The 16,253-nt window shown below is 46.3% G+C and overlaps 1 protein-coding gene across 1 annotated transcript in view; it reads right to left on the bottom strand.

The window, feature by feature from the left end:
• The window catches only part of DNAH1 (dynein axonemal heavy chain 1), an 84,258-nt gene that overhangs the window by 26,663 nt on the left and 41,342 nt on the right, over positions 1-16,253 (bottom strand). The window contains 18 exon segments of the mRNA XM_067303206.1: positions 305-496; positions 863-1,034; positions 1,806-2,014; positions 2,756-2,891; positions 3,834-4,030; positions 5,384-5,614; positions 6,393-6,571; positions 7,710-7,748; positions 8,159-8,332; positions 8,468-8,625; positions 9,367-9,527; positions 10,033-10,173; positions 11,377-11,481; positions 11,776-11,934; positions 12,594-12,713; positions 13,397-13,591; positions 13,789-13,966; positions 15,642-15,796. Coding sequence (XP_067159307.1) covers positions 305-496; positions 863-1,034; positions 1,806-2,014; positions 2,756-2,891; positions 3,834-4,030; positions 5,384-5,614; positions 6,393-6,571; positions 7,710-7,748; positions 8,159-8,332; positions 8,468-8,625; positions 9,367-9,527; positions 10,033-10,173; positions 11,377-11,481; positions 11,776-11,934; positions 12,594-12,713; positions 13,397-13,591; positions 13,789-13,966; positions 15,642-15,796 — 2,901 coding nt within the window.

The following is a 16,253-nucleotide window of genomic DNA, read 5'->3' as shown; positions in this document are numbered from 1 at the left end:
TTGCTGTTATGGGGCTTTCAATTACAAGGATAATAAGGAGAATCCTGAGAGATGCTGAGGGATAGAGAGGTTTGTGGTCCCCAAAGTGTGGCTATCATTGCTTTTAGAGCTGTTACCATCTCAGACCTTTAGGGGGACTGTCCCCTGGAAGAGGGGACAGTTCTTGCTTGATCTAACATGAGGGGTTTTTTTTCCCCATTACCAAGCTTTTGGTGGGTCATCTGACTGCATCTCTGTGGCTGTAAATATATGGCTCAGAGGAGACAAGAGGAGCCCAAAGATCACTTAGTTGTCAGGTACCAACCTTATCCAGGCCACTTTTCATCCTGTTCTTGGCTGTTTTCAGTTCCTGTTTCTTCTTTCCAATCAGGGAACTGAAGATGCTGAGGAACTCTAGGTAGCTTTTGGGAGTGACATAATTGTGTCTGGCCAGCTCTGCCAGGTACACCTGGCACTTTTTTGCCACACTCTGATGGATTTCTATGCACATCTGAATCTACAAGGAGAAAGGAAAGATAAACAATCTTATTCAGCACAGTACAGGTGTTAGGCAAGCCTATGTGGTGCCCAAAGAGAGGATAGGGAGCCTAAGTATACAGTTGCAGTAGAGCTTGCACATGCACGTGGGCTTCAAGCAAGAGGGCAAGCCACACAGCCTCACTGGAAGGCCACAGGGACAGAGGATGAAAAATGGATGTGGCCATTTCAAGGCATATGAAAGCTACTCAGTTCTGGATTTGAATGAACTTGTCCTACCTTGTAAAGGAAATGTTTCATGCATTTCAAGGAAAGGTTTCTGCAGGTGCCCTGCATCACTGTCTGTCCACATGTATCTGTGCTTTATGTTGAGTGTGGTACCTACCATCCCATCAACACCTTCTGTACTGGCACCAAGATCTGGGATCTCATGCAAGAAGGAGGAGGCAACACACCGCAGGGCTTCAGCAGGCCATTCATTAAACCAGTCAATGGTACAGCAGTTCACTAGAGAGGGGAACTGTCTCAAGCGTGCACGGAAGACTTCTCCAGTAGGGCTATGTGACAAGTAATGCAGAAAAGAGATGTTGCAACAAGCTACTGATACAATGATAAAATACTTTTTCTTCCCTAGAACCATCTTGAACTCTCACAGAGTAAGAAGGAAGGGAGCGTACCTGGGGAGAAAGAAAGGTGGGAAATGGGGAATGAGAGTATAGGCAGTGCTTCACAGTCCCAAGGTACAGGTCACGGTTTATCCCTTAGATGTCCTGAGTATATTCTGGAAGTACTGAGACAGAGGGGTGATGTTTTCTGGGTCCCTCCCTAAGGATAATGCTCAGGAGGTAAGAAACAAATGTGATTGGAAGTCTATTTCAAGAGGGCAATCAATTACAAGACCAAAATCAGGGACCTGATTCGATCACCTATTCTCATGCTGCAACTGCCCTATATCTTCAGGCAGCCCTCCTGCAAGCACACAGCTAGCTGCTCATGGAATATGAACTGCATTCACAAGTAGGGATGGTGCAACTGAGCCCTAAATTCAAGCAAGATGTTTTTTGCAACAAAGAACTTAATGGTGCATGAAGGAGGAGGAAGCCTGTATTTAATCTGGATCACATATAATCATATTAAACTTTTCAAACTTCATTTTAAATCAGCAAGGGGCAAAGAATGTAACCATCCTAGGGGAAGGCAGTACACAAGCCTTATTCCTCCTCCAAAGTCAGGGGTTCAGGAGTACAGATCCTAAGAGTGATGTAAGGCAAAGCACAATGAGGGGATAACAAACGTTGACACCAGGAGGCCAGCTCCGCAAGATGTACCTCATGCACAGAACCACGTGGATATTACTGCGAACCCGTCCTGTGTATGCAGCCATCAGGTTGGCCTTGGTGGACTGCTGTCCTAGATCTCGAATAATGGGCTTCATCGCTGTCATGATTTGCTCTTGATCGTCAGGGTTGTAAATGTTGGGAATATCACCCGAGTTGAGCATGCTGTTGATATCCTCAAGGAAGGACTCACTTTTAATCTAAGTGGATGATAGGAAAAAAGCCCAGTTTCATACATCATAAAAGAGTCAGGAGTCCAGATGTCCTATAAATCACTTCCAGATAAATATAGCCCTCAGCCTCTGTCAAAAGAAATCCTCTGTGTGATCACTGGGCTCTAGTGACATATACAGTGACTGTCCATGGCCAGTATTTGCAATTGAACAGCTACATTCAGCCATTTCAGGGCGCGGGGTGGAGCAGGGGTGGTGGGTCTGGGAACAAACCTTCCTTTTGCTCCTTCGCTGCCTCCCTATAGATAGACTGGCCTAGTTATTAGCAAACTACAGTTTACAGTAACAAGTCAACACTCTCCAGCGGGAACAGCAGGCATAAGGCCCTAAATCTACAGGTATCTTTGAAAGGAAAGGGAATGAACTTTGGCCTTTTTTAGAGTGAGCGGTCAGCATAGTGTTTAGCTCCAGGCAGCTCGGTTTAAAAATCTTTGATCCCACCATATCTATAGATGGAGCCCACACTGCAAAAGAGGATTCCTGGAGCTCCAAAATCAGCCCACTCACACACAGCTTTACAGTCCCTCTAGCAAGAAATGTACCACCTTTTGTTTCCCTGGGGGTTGTTGTTATAAGATGGTGAGGGTGGGCCACTTGGGAAATAAAAGTTGTGTCTGCTTCATATCAAGCACCTCAATCCTCTTTAAGGGTTTTCTTGCGCTTGTTCTGACCCCTCTCCAGCCCTCCACCATCCTAACACTCCTGTACCTGTGTGTCTGCGAACAGGAATGTCATTGGTAGGCTTTGAAGGCCTGCCTTCATCATGATCTTCTTCATGTCATCTCGCCACTCTGTCATGCCGTAATTTTTGGACAGTTCAATCTGGAAACACTCGTACTCAGCCCTAAAGGAAAGAGAACTCGGTGGAGTTACATCCTACACCAAACATCTCTTATGACAAGCGTGAGTATGTGTCGTGGACACAGTGGGAGAGGACTCAAGCAAGTTGTTTTCCTACACTGAGTACACAGATGTCCCTGTGCATGTTCAGTCACCAACCCAAAAGCGTGTTTTATTCAGAGCTAACTGAAAGGAAGGCAGGGCTGCAATAGAATGAGGGTGGTAAAACCAGTCACTCTATATGAGAAGTGGAAGCTCCAGCTCATGTAGAGCAGCCCAAAGCAGAGATATGCGAACTAGCCAGAAACCAGGAGAAGCTAGCTACTGTAGTTACATGGCTTCTTGGGCCCAAGCACATATCTTTGAACAGTGCTTCACAGTGCAGAGGAAGCAACTCTCTGCAAATCTTTTTGTGACACTGCACTTCAATGCTGATGCGACCAGGAACTCTGGTTGTATTTTTCTAGGATTATTTCCTATATTCAGAATCTGAAGAACTTGCTTGCCCTAGCCTATTCCCCCAGCTTTTCAGATATCCCTCTCAGGACCCCTTGGCTCCCAAGACTCAAGGGGAAAGCTTGCCAGGCTGTCAGTGTCATTTGATCACTTGTCACTGGTAACTCCTGTCATCACCTTCCTGCTGCCCAGCTCCCAGAAAGGAGCCCATGTCTCTCCCACTGCTATGCTGAGGGCCAGTGAGTTGACTCAGATTGTACTGCATTTGCTCATTTGCTGCATACCTGCAGCAGCAATGCAAGCTGCAAAGCAAGCAAGAGGGTCCCATTTTTCTAGTGTAGACGTGTATGTTAGCCAACCCTTAGTTCCTGAGTGTTAAATCTGAAGAGTCAACCAGGAAAATGAGTAAACAATGCCAGGAAGAGCAATTTTCTGGTGGCAACCCCGATAGAGCTGCTCCACATTATATGTGTAGGAGCACCTTACTTACATGTGAGATGCCAGCCTGGTGAGAGACTGCCTCCCACTTCCCCCAACACCCAGGAGAAGAGCGTTTCCCAAGGCCTGCCGCAGGATCCGGCTGATTCGGCAGATGTGCTGTATTGCATCCATGAAGAGCACCAGCTTCATCTCTGTGGTATTGATTTGATTGTACTCTTCCAGGTAATCCTCAATCACAACCTTCAGCTGTGGGCAGGAATAGCTAATTGATACCACCATATAAAAGCAACTGTGAGGGAGGGAGCTAGCACCTAGAGGGATGTGAGCATAACCAGGCTAGGCCTTGTCTCTGGGAGATGTGAGTGTGGCTCTCAGTTGTTCCCTAGAAGCTTCCTGTGGGGATGTGATATTTCTGTTCGCTCCATGTTCCTGCAGGAATTGCCAATTGGCTGCCTTGAACTGGGCTGAGTTTGGCTCGTGGTGGTGGCTGCTGAATGATGACCTAAACTAACTCAGGCAAGTGACTAAGGGTTGCTGTTCCCAGTGGTGCTGTTTTACTGGAAAAGCAGCAAGGCATAGTTCAAAATAAAATAGCCCGTGGCTGCCTGACTGGTGCTGTGCCAGGGCCTCCCTCTGGGTGGGGTTCCTTGTGGAATAGCTGCCTGTTGCATCCTGTGGTCAGGATACTGGCTGGAAAGGGCAGGTGCTGGAAGGGAACCCCTCTGGCTGTAGATAGGCAAAGGGGAAGTGCACTCCTCTTTTAGGTCAGCCATTGTGCACAGAACAGTGGCATGAGCAGTGTCTTCCGCCCCTTCTAGGGCTCTCTTCAGCAATGCCCTCAGTCTAGTGCAAGAGATGAAGCATCAAGACATATGGCATCTAGTCCTACTCCCTCAGGAATCTCACTGTAAACCTGGGTGAGCAGCATAGGCTAGAATACATAAAGTGCCAAAGTCCTGTAGGCATCAGCAGACTGTGCAGCCCCTCTGTAAGTCTGACCATCTCAGCTGTGTTCACCTTGGTGGGGACAGGCCTACCTACCTCACGAAAGAGATTGGGAAGTTCAGTTAATTACCAGTCCTTGTCACACAGCTATCACAAGAGGAAAGATGACAACATTATCATCTGTTTCTGATAATGAGTGCAAAACACTGCTGACTGCCTTTGCTTAATTAGCACTACCAAAGTACTCATCATATCTTCCCCAACAGGGAATCTGGCAGTAACATTAATTACTTGCAAAGGTCAATTGCAAAGGCTCTAATGGCAAATGTAGTATTATTTGGGGGTAATGTGCCATTTCTTTCTAGCAAATTTCACTTTTCAGTCCTGAGAGTGGCTCACTCAAGAGATTTGGCATAGCAGGCTGCCCCCATGATGGCAATGCAGAGACAGCTTGTTCTGCCTCAACTTCCCACCTGCTCCAAATGCCCCTGTCCATACTTGGGGTGGGATCTCAGAGGAGGGCCCTGCCAGGGTCCATTATTCTGGACACCTTCAGTTCTAGCAGCCCTGCAGTTAACTGTTTTCTTTTCTTTGGAGAAGACTTGTAAGGTATGAACGTAAATCACAAAAAGGTGGTGATCCCCAGGGTCCTACCTTTTCCTGGCTGTCGATTGCTTCATACAGTTTGGTATCAGCACCTTGCACCATGAAGTCACCAAACAGAACTGGCTGGGAGGGGATGACCTCCTCAAAAGTGGTGCCTAACTCCTCCATCATGTGCTTCATCAGGCTGTCAAACCAGGTCCGGTCCTCCTCACTGACCAGGCGATCACAGAAGACCCGACAGCTCTCATGGTACCACAGTCTCAGCAGGTGCAGTTTGTCCTGGTAGGAAATCCCAGCAGAACACCCCCATGAGAGAAGCAGAGAAGTGTTAAGAGTGTCTCCAGTAGGAGGGCTAGTTCCTGCCCAGCATGTGGCCAGCTCCTCCTGCTGGAATGCAGTTGGAGGGGAGAAAGAACTAGGTGGAGGAAGCTGTATTTCCTTCCCTTCACAAAAAGCAAATCTTGTCAAAACAACTGCTTTGCAGAGAGCTCATTACCGCTTCATTAATATCTCCTCTATTTGTCCATATGCGGGGCTTTCTTTGATAGATTTACTTTTCATATTATTTGTCCTTATTTCTCTCTCACTATGATTTAATTTTTACGGTTTTCACAAGTTCTTGGATTTCAGGAAAGAACTTCTTAGTCAGGTGTAGCACAGCCAGATCCCCAAGTACTCCCTGTGGTAAGTCAACACCTTCCAGCTAGGCTGAAGTCCTCAGGAGAGCAGAGGGGGTAGTAGTCCCCTACTAGTCTAATCTGGTAATAGGACAATACCTCTGCCCCTGTGTGGTCCCCTAGCCAGTCCTCTCTGACTGCATACAGCCCTGCTGGAACAAATGCCAGGGCTACTTAGCACTGACTCCCCGTGCCCACTCACCCAACAGTTTGTTCTAATGGTACTAGGAGAGATAAGCAAAAGGGAGGTCACAACACTTACTGAACAAATTCTAAATGCAGCTATTTAAGAAATTGTTGAAGCAGCCAGCCTAGTCAATGAGCATGGACTGCAGCATTTCCAGTTTTTCCCTGGGGGAATGATTGATGAGAGGACTGACCTCAATCTTGCTGGGCTCAGCCATGAGCATGCCCTGGAACACTTTGGAGAGGTCTCTTAGGTTGAAGGTGTAATGTGACTTCGCTGGTGTAGGCAGCAGCTTGGACGTGATGGTCGAGTACATGCAGATAGTGGCATCAACCAAGGGCTCATTCAAGTCCTTGACTGCAAGTGCTCCTGCTGCAGAGACAGAGGAAGGTGGAGAGGATGTCAAGGTGGCATCTCTGGGACATGAAGGTCCTAGCAGCATGGACAGATGGCAGTGAGTGACAGAGGTGTTCCTAGGACTTGGCCAGGAACATTCTTTTCTGTTTTCTTATATGGAGTCTGTGTGGGGTCCTGATCAAGTTGCTGCTCATCACAGCTGGAGAGTTTGCCAACAGCAGGCAGGATGCTGACCCCAGCTGGGATGAACCCAAAGGGGATCAGATCTGGGGAGGGAAGGATGCCTTACAACACTTCTACAGTGTTAAAGCCCTATGCACCCCAGGGAGAGAGGAGACATGGCCAGAGAGGGAATCGGGGCCTACATAAAGTACTCTGGATGGTTTTCTTCTCCCACCTTATACTTGCTCAGTGGAGTCTCAGCTACTTCTAAACTAGAAGGTGTGAGCACCCTCTTAGCTAAACACCCTGGCAATTCATTGAGCTTAACAAACACAAAGTCCCTGAGGAATGATTTCTCATGTGATGGTGAGTGGCAGGATTTAAACACAACTGCCAGTTTTAGAACACAAAATACTACTTTAAATCCTAATCAATTTCATTACAAATACCCTTGGGGAAGTAGAGTCCTGTGACACCCAAGCCCTTCACACTTTTTTTTTTAAAAGTTCTTTCCCAAATTCTTTGATTTACTTTTAAATTGCAGCTAGACATTTCAGTATGTCCCTGAGCTCATAGTCAGGTATTGACACTTCTTAGCATTGCAAAGAACCCCCGTATGAGCACTTGGAAAGCTCTGCTCTGCCTTCCTCATAGCCCACTGTTCTCACTCCTTCCTGCTGGCAGATTTGCAGAGGAGGGCACATTTGGAAAGGTGATCTTAAATTCCCACCCTGTCAAATATAAGAAGACTCATTTCACTCCAAATGAACCCTTTTTTCTGGGTGGCTGTAGCACCATGCTCAGATCCTCCCTGCTCAGCTGTCCACAGGCTGCAGCAGATGGAGAGTAACAGAAGGCTCTGTTTCTGCAGAAGGCTCTGTTGTCTGGGCAAGTGTCTGCCTACTGAAAGTACAGGTAAACTGTGCTGTTCTGTCCCACCAGCCTTGTTCTGTTCACAGTCTCTCTTTTGCATCTTTCTGCTCTTACTTACGCACTGGATCTCTGTAGCTTCTTTCTCCTAGGAGCCCAGCTAGAAAATCAAGATAGAAAACCTAAGTTATTGCTATACTTGCAGAGGTGAAGGACATCTCCACCATCTATCACAAAGAAAATCCTCTTTGAAAAGCCTGGGCTATGGGATACCTTATGAAACTGAGAGCACCAAATTTTATGAGGACTGAAACTGGCACATCTCCATTTACTTTGAAGTTTGCTGATTTGCACAAGCAGTTTCACCCCGAGTCTAAACAGTGGGTGGACTCTGTTTGCTAAGACTCAAGCAACAATTCCTCAAAAGCACTTTCAAGCAGCATTGATTGCAAGCTCCAGTTTCCAATGCTTTGATCAGATTGTCAGATTATTTCCTCCCCTTTCCACCTCTGTTATCACTGGGTTAACTTGCAACGTGAGAGGGAGGCAGCATTTGTCTGCAGAACTTACCCATCCAGCTGCCAAGGATAGTAGAGAAGATAGTCTTCTTGCTGCTGTCCTCCATCTCCGTGAAGGAGAGGTAGTTGAAATGGCGGGTAAGGCGTGGAGTAACGGGATTCCTTCCCCCACCAGGAGGTCCCATGGCACAGACAAAATTAATATCTACCAGCTTCTTAAAAGTACCTGAGGAGAGCAAAATCAGGAGTGAATGCTGAGCTGAAGCTGAAAATGCTTCCCAAGGATCTCCTTGGTGGATATTTGTATCTATCAACAGGCCAACTTTTGCTGAGAGTACTGGGCAAGGGATCTCAGTCGTACCGATTTGCTTCCGGTCATACCAGCCCTGGTGGTCCATCCACTGCCGCAGCAGCTCAATCGGTGGCTGAGCACCATACGTCTCCAGTGCAGGCATGTTCAAGTCATCAATAAAAAATATGAAGTATCGTCCAAGTGGAGGCCCAAACACACCTTTTCGCCTGTAAGGACAGAAGCCATGTGGGAACACAGGACAACTCCCATTGTAAAGGTACTCCTAACTCAATCCAAAAGCGTGGGTTTTGTTTTGTTTTGTTTTTTCCTTCCCCTCTCTCTTTCAAAGGCTTTCTGGGGCAGTAGTTTCAGATATCCTTACACTTACCCTCCTCCCTAGACTCCTTTATATAGAAGCCCTTGCATGGAAAACATCCAGTTCAACATTTGAGGCACTGGCATCTTTGCAATCCTGTGGGCCAAATTTTGTCTACTTCTGCACAGTGTCAGTGAACTGCAAGCGTATGAATAGAAGCAAGGCTTGAGCCTATGACTCTGCTGGAAATTTCAAACCAGTGGCTGACCAGGAAGGATAAAGGAAAGCTGCTAAACAAGAGGACGTTGGGGAAGGTAGTAGCCAAGTCTCTTCCCCTCATCAGTTTCCATAAAAATCCCACACCAGGGTTTGCAGACACCTGTGCCATGAAATGTGGTATTTCAGGAATAATTAGGACTGGAGCAATTTCCACAGACCTTCACCAGTCCTTCTCCCTTTCTGGCCATTGTATCAAATTATTTCCGGCTCTCCCAATACCAGCTCAGGTTTGGTGTTTGCCCTATTTCTGTTATCCACAGTTGTATTTGCCTGGGGCCCCTTCAGGTCTGGGGATGAGAATAAATGGTGAAGCTGATAGCAGAAACACTGAGCTCAGGGGTACTGCCTTTGCAAACACAGAAAGAAAACTTGCCTCTTATCCAGTTTGCTATCAATGAGATCCTGAGTTTGGTTGGCAGAGGTGCGAGCAGAAAACATCAGGAAGTGGGTGATGTATTTGAGAGGCAAGTTCTTCAAAAGTTTGTCTGCAATAGTGAGAGTCTTTCCTGTGCCAGTGGGACCAATACAGAGAACCTGGAAGTACAATCAGCAGTGCAGTATAACTACAGGCAGGTGGTTTATGTTTTCCAGCTCTCTGACACTTGTTGGCAGCAACGCAGGTTCCTGCCCATGTGGGTTTTCAAAGATTGGGAGAAAGCAGAAGGCTCCCTTCAGCAAGGATCCCTGCTTGAGGTAGCAGATCTCTCAGCATGGAAGTAATTTAACCATAGAAGTATGAGAGGGAACTTCAGAAAGCAGGTAAAGAGGAGTGGTGATGGGCAATCATCCTGGTGGGGAGGGGATCTAGCAATTGCTGCACTTTGAGCTACTGAGAGTTGGTATTCCTCTGAGGCACCAGCCTGGTGCCTGAGGGACTAAATGGCACCTGTTGCTTAAACACAGCAGACCATGAAAGTGGGGAAGAATCTAAAGAAATCGGGTGTCTGTCTGGTTCTGATCACTATGGGAGAGGAAATAGTGCCCCTGTCAAAAGAGCATGAGGTTGAATCCAAAAGCAAAGACGAGGCTGAGGGCGTACTGGCTTACGGTTGGTGAGCAACAGCTCTAGCAGATGTGCCATCCGGACTGTATTCATTGTGGGGATAATAATGTCACAGAAGTTGGTATCAGGAACTAGGGTGAACTGCGTAGTAGAGTCCAGCCACTTCTCCCAGCGCACCTGAAAGGTATGGGTGTATTTAGAGGGGGCAGCTGCATCTGTCTACTGTGGGAATAAGAAAATGGCATTTCTGCTGTGTTTTCCCCTGTCAGAGCTCCTTGTGCAGGGGCTCAGATTCTGGCTAGGAATTCAGACTCCCAGTCCCTCAGTCTAGTCTTGCCATTCGTGTCTTTCTGTATGGCAACTCCAGGTTCCTCACTCATTTCCTATAGGAGGGAGGTAGCCTAAGAGTTAGAGATTATTGCCCCAGAAGTAACACACTTTCCATCCCTTCTGAAAACTTGGTTCAAATGGTGACAGAGCATTTGTGATATTTGTAAGAAGTGGAATTCTGCTTTAACCTGACCTACCCTGTAAGAGCCCCCACTGCAGAGGACCAAAGAGGGCTTACGTGGGATCTCCGTGTTTGGTGCCATCTTTGCTGTTGCATTCAGAGGCACGTGGAGATTTTGTGTTTGTGCAGGACATGGACGACTTGTGCTAGAATCAAGTGGCAGGCTAACCCTCTAGGGGCCACTACACAAGTAAGAGGATTTATCAGAGATGTGCTAGAGAACACTGACAGAAAAAGTCCAGCCTCAGCCACCCCACATGACCTCCCCATAGAGAGTGCTGGGACATCTCAGCTTCTGCTAAGCGTGAGGTGTATGAATGGCTCCCTACTTTGCTCTGATTTCAGAAAGGGGAAGGGTTTTTCCACTTTTTTGCTTTCGGCCTGGGGGCTGTTGACTGAGAGTCAGATGGGCCTTGCTTGCCCTACTGCTCTGCTATCCGCTGTGAAAAAGATGTCAGATTTATATATTTTGCTCCTCCCCCAGACTCTGCTGCACACAGCTCTTCTGCTGCTGCTGTGCACTGCTTTCCAGCGCAGACAGACCTCTCCATCATAGCTTCTCCATGCCCTCCTCAGCAGCCACACTGGCACTGCCTTCTCACTTTTGTGAGTGTTGACAGAGGCATTCAGGTCTGTACCCAGCAATTGGTTCAGATTTGAAAGTTCAGCTTCACAATTCTAAGGGCAAGAAACTGTCTTCTTCCTTTAATGAAAGGCTCAATTTCACTTTAAACATTCTCACATGGTTCCTATAGGCCTTTCTTATTTGCTCTTGATGAGAAGATCTTGCCAAATCCTGCAAGACCTTGGTGCTTCCTGGCCCCCACCTTAAATTTCCCAGCTTGGGGTTCATAAGTGAAGTATTTTACCTCTCTAATGATCTCCTCATCCAAATCATCTTCAGCACTGCTGAGCCCAGCATCATCCAGTTTATAGTCATACACCAGTCCTTCTTCTGGGAAAAGTAACTGTATCTGTGGGAATAAAGCTGTGCTGAACGTAGCTGCCACACTGCTGAACTTGCATGAGGATCTGGGCTGCTGCAGGGAAGACTGCTTTAGTAATGGGATGCTGCCCAGTCCAGGTGGCTCATGCATCTCTCCCAGAGGTTGTAGCTCAGGTTGTCCCTTGAAGCTTGAAGATCATTGTATACCAGATCCCAGGAGGAAGCCTTATGTAAATCTTCCAGGCATTCAAGGAGCTCTGACTCTCACTCCTCATTAGCAGTTCCTCTATAATGAGAAAGTATCTGCTTTTTCTTTACTCACCTTTTCCTTTGCCATCTTCTCCCTCAGCCACAAGCTGAAGGCCACGTGGCTTTGGGAATCTCCCGTAGCACCCACACTCCAGATCAAGGCGAACATAAACCAGGGTTCAATCAGCTCTCCAATACGTGCTGCCTTCTCCTGGGGAATACTCCTAATTCCCTGAGAAGCCAAGAACAGCAGAAGTACAGCTCTAAAGCATGATTAAGGTGCATAAAATACAGACTTTTCTTTAAGGTGATCATTCTTCTATCCAGCTTATATGTAGGGTTTTTTTAGCCAATTTTTCAGGTCTTTTCATTATAGTCTGTGAGTTAAAACTTGCTCTATTTTATTGGTGTACTTGAGAACCTCCTGGGGATGGGAGAAGAATTTAGTCTTTGGATTTTAATTCTAAAATTGTCCAGCCTCCTTCAATGCTAATTTTCAAAGCAACTGCAGTCTGAGTTGTATTGCTGCTTAGCTCTGATCTCTGTTTTCCACTCATTCCCCAGTTCCCTCAGCTATAAATAAATGTGAACTTCTTTCATCCAGCCTGGTAGGCCTGGAGCTTACCTATTTGTTCTCTCAATGGACCAAAGCATAATTCTTGGTTGTGTACTGAACCGTTGTTACATTTTAGCTGTCCTTCCCCACCTGCCTGTACATGGCCCTCAGGTTTACCTGCACTTTGCAGGATGCTGTATTGCCTTCTGCCAAGTAGAGGAGCTGCAGTGTGATGTTTCTGCATGAACATGTTGTTCCCCAGTGACTTATCCTCTGCACAAATTAGTGCCCACAAGAGTGAGAGGCACACATACACAATAGCAGCAAAATCCTACCTCGATGGGAATGAAAGGCTGAAACAAACACTCCAATAGCATGAGGAGGCTCCTTGTGAGGTTACTGTCTGTCGAGGCAATTATCTCCTTCACAGATTTTCGGACAAAGCTGATAGCCTCCTGTAAGGAGAGGCAGGAACAGCTCAGTGTCACTGTCAAACACATTTGAGTTTGTTTATCCCCTAGAGTTCTGTTTTCTCCTGTCTTCCCTGAAGGTTATGTTTAGCAGAAAGAGTACAGCTGAGAATGCTGTCATTTCCTGCTGTGTCCCAAGCACTACTGTTTTGACTGGACAGAGGTAAGTCAGACCTCTTGGTTGAGTCTTAACTATATGAAAGCTTTGGGTCCACCTTTTGGCTCTGTACAAGTGACACACATCTTGTGCCATCAGTGCTGTTAAATGGTTTGCTCCTCTCAGAGCTATCCTTCTCAGCTCTGCATTATTCATTAAAATCATGGCTCAGGAGCAGAGTGGAAATAGCAAGACTTGTTCTTACGAATTTCTCCCTGAAGTAACTCCACTGTAAGAAATGGAGCTGCTCTAGGGGTGATTTTGGCCAGAAGTTAACTTAAACAAACAAATAAAAAAAACCTATAATGACCAATACAACTAAGTCACATCTATAGATATCAATGAATAATATCCATTAAACCCAGGAAATTTACAGAGCAGTTTGTATAAAGCCAGTCTGAAGTGCTCCTATAACTGCATTTAAATCCGTGCCTTGAGAAGTATGGACCAATTGATAGCTGAGCGGATGAGCTCCAAGCCATGGAAGGGCAAGAACAGCATGGTAGCTTACCTCCAGGAATCTCCTGAAGAGAGAGGCCAACCGCTCTGAGAAGGGTTGCATGATGCCTGGTATTTTCCTCAGCCAACACTCGGTGAAAGGCTCTAGCCCCAAGATGCTGGGTTCCAGGTAAACCATGCCACAGCGGGAGACTGTGGCAGGGGAAGCAACAGCCAAGTCCTGAACTTCAAACATCATGGTCATGCTCTGAAAATTCCAAAAGGGGAAAAGCAAGGATCTTTCAGCACAATTTTTATTGTGTTTGTGTACCACAGCAGAGGTCTGGCCAGCACAGGACTACTACGGAAACACCAATTTCCATATAATTTCATCACGTACCTCAAGTGGAAAAGTAAAAGGCAAGTCTGCTCTGATGGAGGGGAGAGAGAAGAGGGATGAGATACCTCTGTAAGCTTGATGATTTCTCCTGAGCTGAGACACAACTTCTTATTGTCATCCAGCACCGTGTTCATGTTCTCAATCCACTCTGCATCGACTGGCCCGTCAAACATGTACCACTTCTTGCTGGTGTCTGTGGCCACAGCTCCCTGCCGGATGAGTGAGGAAAGGATCCCATCTGTCCTGAAAGGTGGGAGGGAGGCAGGGCTTAGCCCATTCTCCAGGTTTTTTTGCTGAAATTGGTGGTAAAACTCCTACATAAGGCAATGGAGTCAGAATCTTGCCCTGGTTCATGTGCTCAAGTATATTTGTGCCTCACTTGTTAATGAGCTGCATAAAGGTCTGTCTCATTCTTTCTTTTACTGTATGTCTCCATCTGAGCAGCACCACAAGGCAATCTCTTTGGGCATTAGGATGTGGACTTCATGCCACCTAACGTTAAGATGTTGAGTTTCTCTTTAACTGTCCTCAGTGAGGAGAGACAATGTCCTGCCAGCATCCAGTTCAGGTGATATGGAGGTTGCCTGCTCTCTGGAGGTACCTCTTTTTCTCCTCTAAGTATAAAGGGAGACTCAGGACAGGTACTCTGCTAATTAGGTGCTTCAGCTGGATGGCTGTATGTCAGGAGGGTAAATCCAGGCTAAAGAGCCTGAGCCTACTGTCCTTATAACTAAGTTCCCTATCCTCAGCTGCCTTGAAATGCTGTGAACACAGGTAGTGCTGGAGGTGGTGAAAAGGAGAGCAGACACACAAGGAGTGATGGCTGTTGACAGCGAGAATTTAATCTGTACATGGAAACCTGGAGTGCAATTTCAGTTCAGGCCCTAAACTCCACTCCCATTATTAAATAATTATTTGTTATTTATATAGTGCTAGTGATGCCCAGGGTACTGTTACTGAGATCAAGGAAAAACTGTTTGTCCTAAAGCTCAACTGATTAAAACAGATGGATTTATGTCCATAAATGCATTTTATGTGGCTGCTATACTTTTTGTCACATGGATGTGCCTGCATGTGCCCTTGGGTGGAGTCGCATCATAAATAAGTTGTCAAGCTTAACTGGAATATCATATAAAATGTCCTTCAGTAAAGATGCACTAGAACCTGGGTCTGGATAGCTCTGGGACTCAACATCAGAAATGTTTACTTGCTTGCACTTTTTCTAGAGGTAGCTAGTTTCAATTTTACTTATTTTCCCTGGTTTTATGGATCATGCCCATTAGCTTTGCCCCTAAGCAAGTGATGGATGACAGGGCCAAATGGAGATTCACACTGGTTCTTACACCTTAGCTTCTGGATGAACCACAAAGCCAAGCTCAGGTCACGTGCAGAAACCCAAGCAGTGTGGGGACCTGGCTGCCAAGAGGGCAAATGAGCCGTTGGCCCTTGCTTTCAAACCACGAAGACAAGCAGGATGCCTGGTGATGGAAAGGAAATACCTAATGTCCCTTCATGCCTGAAAGCTCTGTCTCATCATTCAAGGCCACCAGCGTGTTTATTCAGCACAATCCAAATGTGCAGTATAGAGCTCACTTCTTCAGAAATAAGTCAAGTGTTTTTAAGCTGCTGTATCTTAGAGCAGGGGTATCTGCTCCAAAGCAATTGAAATATTTCTTCTTGTTGTTAACACTGCAGTAACTGTCTGGGAATGTGCTGAGAGCTGGGTTGAGCACACAATAAAAAATGTCAGCTTAAATTGCAGTGACTGGCTATTGCAACTTGGTGAGGAATAAGGACTTGATCACTTCTGATTTTATGCCACTACCCTAAAGAGTTCTCAGCCTTCAAGAAAAGGCTCCCAAGACCAGAAGAGAAGAGTTTCTGGAAGGAAGAAAGGGAAGCAGGTTTTGTACTTTACCACTCATGCGTTAGCAAGTCAAACTCTCCATAAAGCTGGCCCATTGTGATGGATTTGGGGTTCAGTACGAAGTAGTTGACTGCTTCATAATTTCCACCACTGGCTGCCGGCTGACCTTTCAGTGAAGTCATTGCATCTGCCAGGACTTTGTAACTCTGCAAAAGCAGGAGAGCAAGAGAAATAACTGCTGTGGCTCCAAAATGACAAAGGTACATGCTCTCACAGCAACTGCATTCAAAGAACAATGAGGAAGGAGACATAGTGAAGGACCATACCATAATAAGAAAATGCCTGACTGTATTTACAGAAATAGAAGAAGATTCTAGAAGCAGGGGGAGGAAACTAGATCTCCTGTGCAAGAGGTCTGAGGCATCTAGAGACATCACGTGACACTGGGGGAAGATGTTCAAGCCTGAAGTCTGCCTCAGTCTTAGAAGTTTATAGCAGTGCTAATAAGCCTCAGTCTAATCTCCCAGCTCCAAAGAGCAAGCTACTAATATACTTCCCCATGGCTATAAATCAATATTTAAAGACAGCACAAAAACATCTTGGTTGCTGGCTTCTATCAGAGAGAATCTGGAAATGCTAGAGCATGAGCGTCTTCTGTGAAGC

Source organism: Apteryx mantelli, chromosome 12, assembly GCF_036417845.1.
Source record: "Apteryx mantelli isolate bAptMan1 chromosome 12, bAptMan1.hap1, whole genome shotgun sequence".
NCBI lineage: Eukaryota > Metazoa > Chordata > Aves > Apterygiformes > Apterygidae > Apteryx > Apteryx mantelli.
This window is presented reverse-complemented; position numbering and strand designations above follow the sequence as displayed.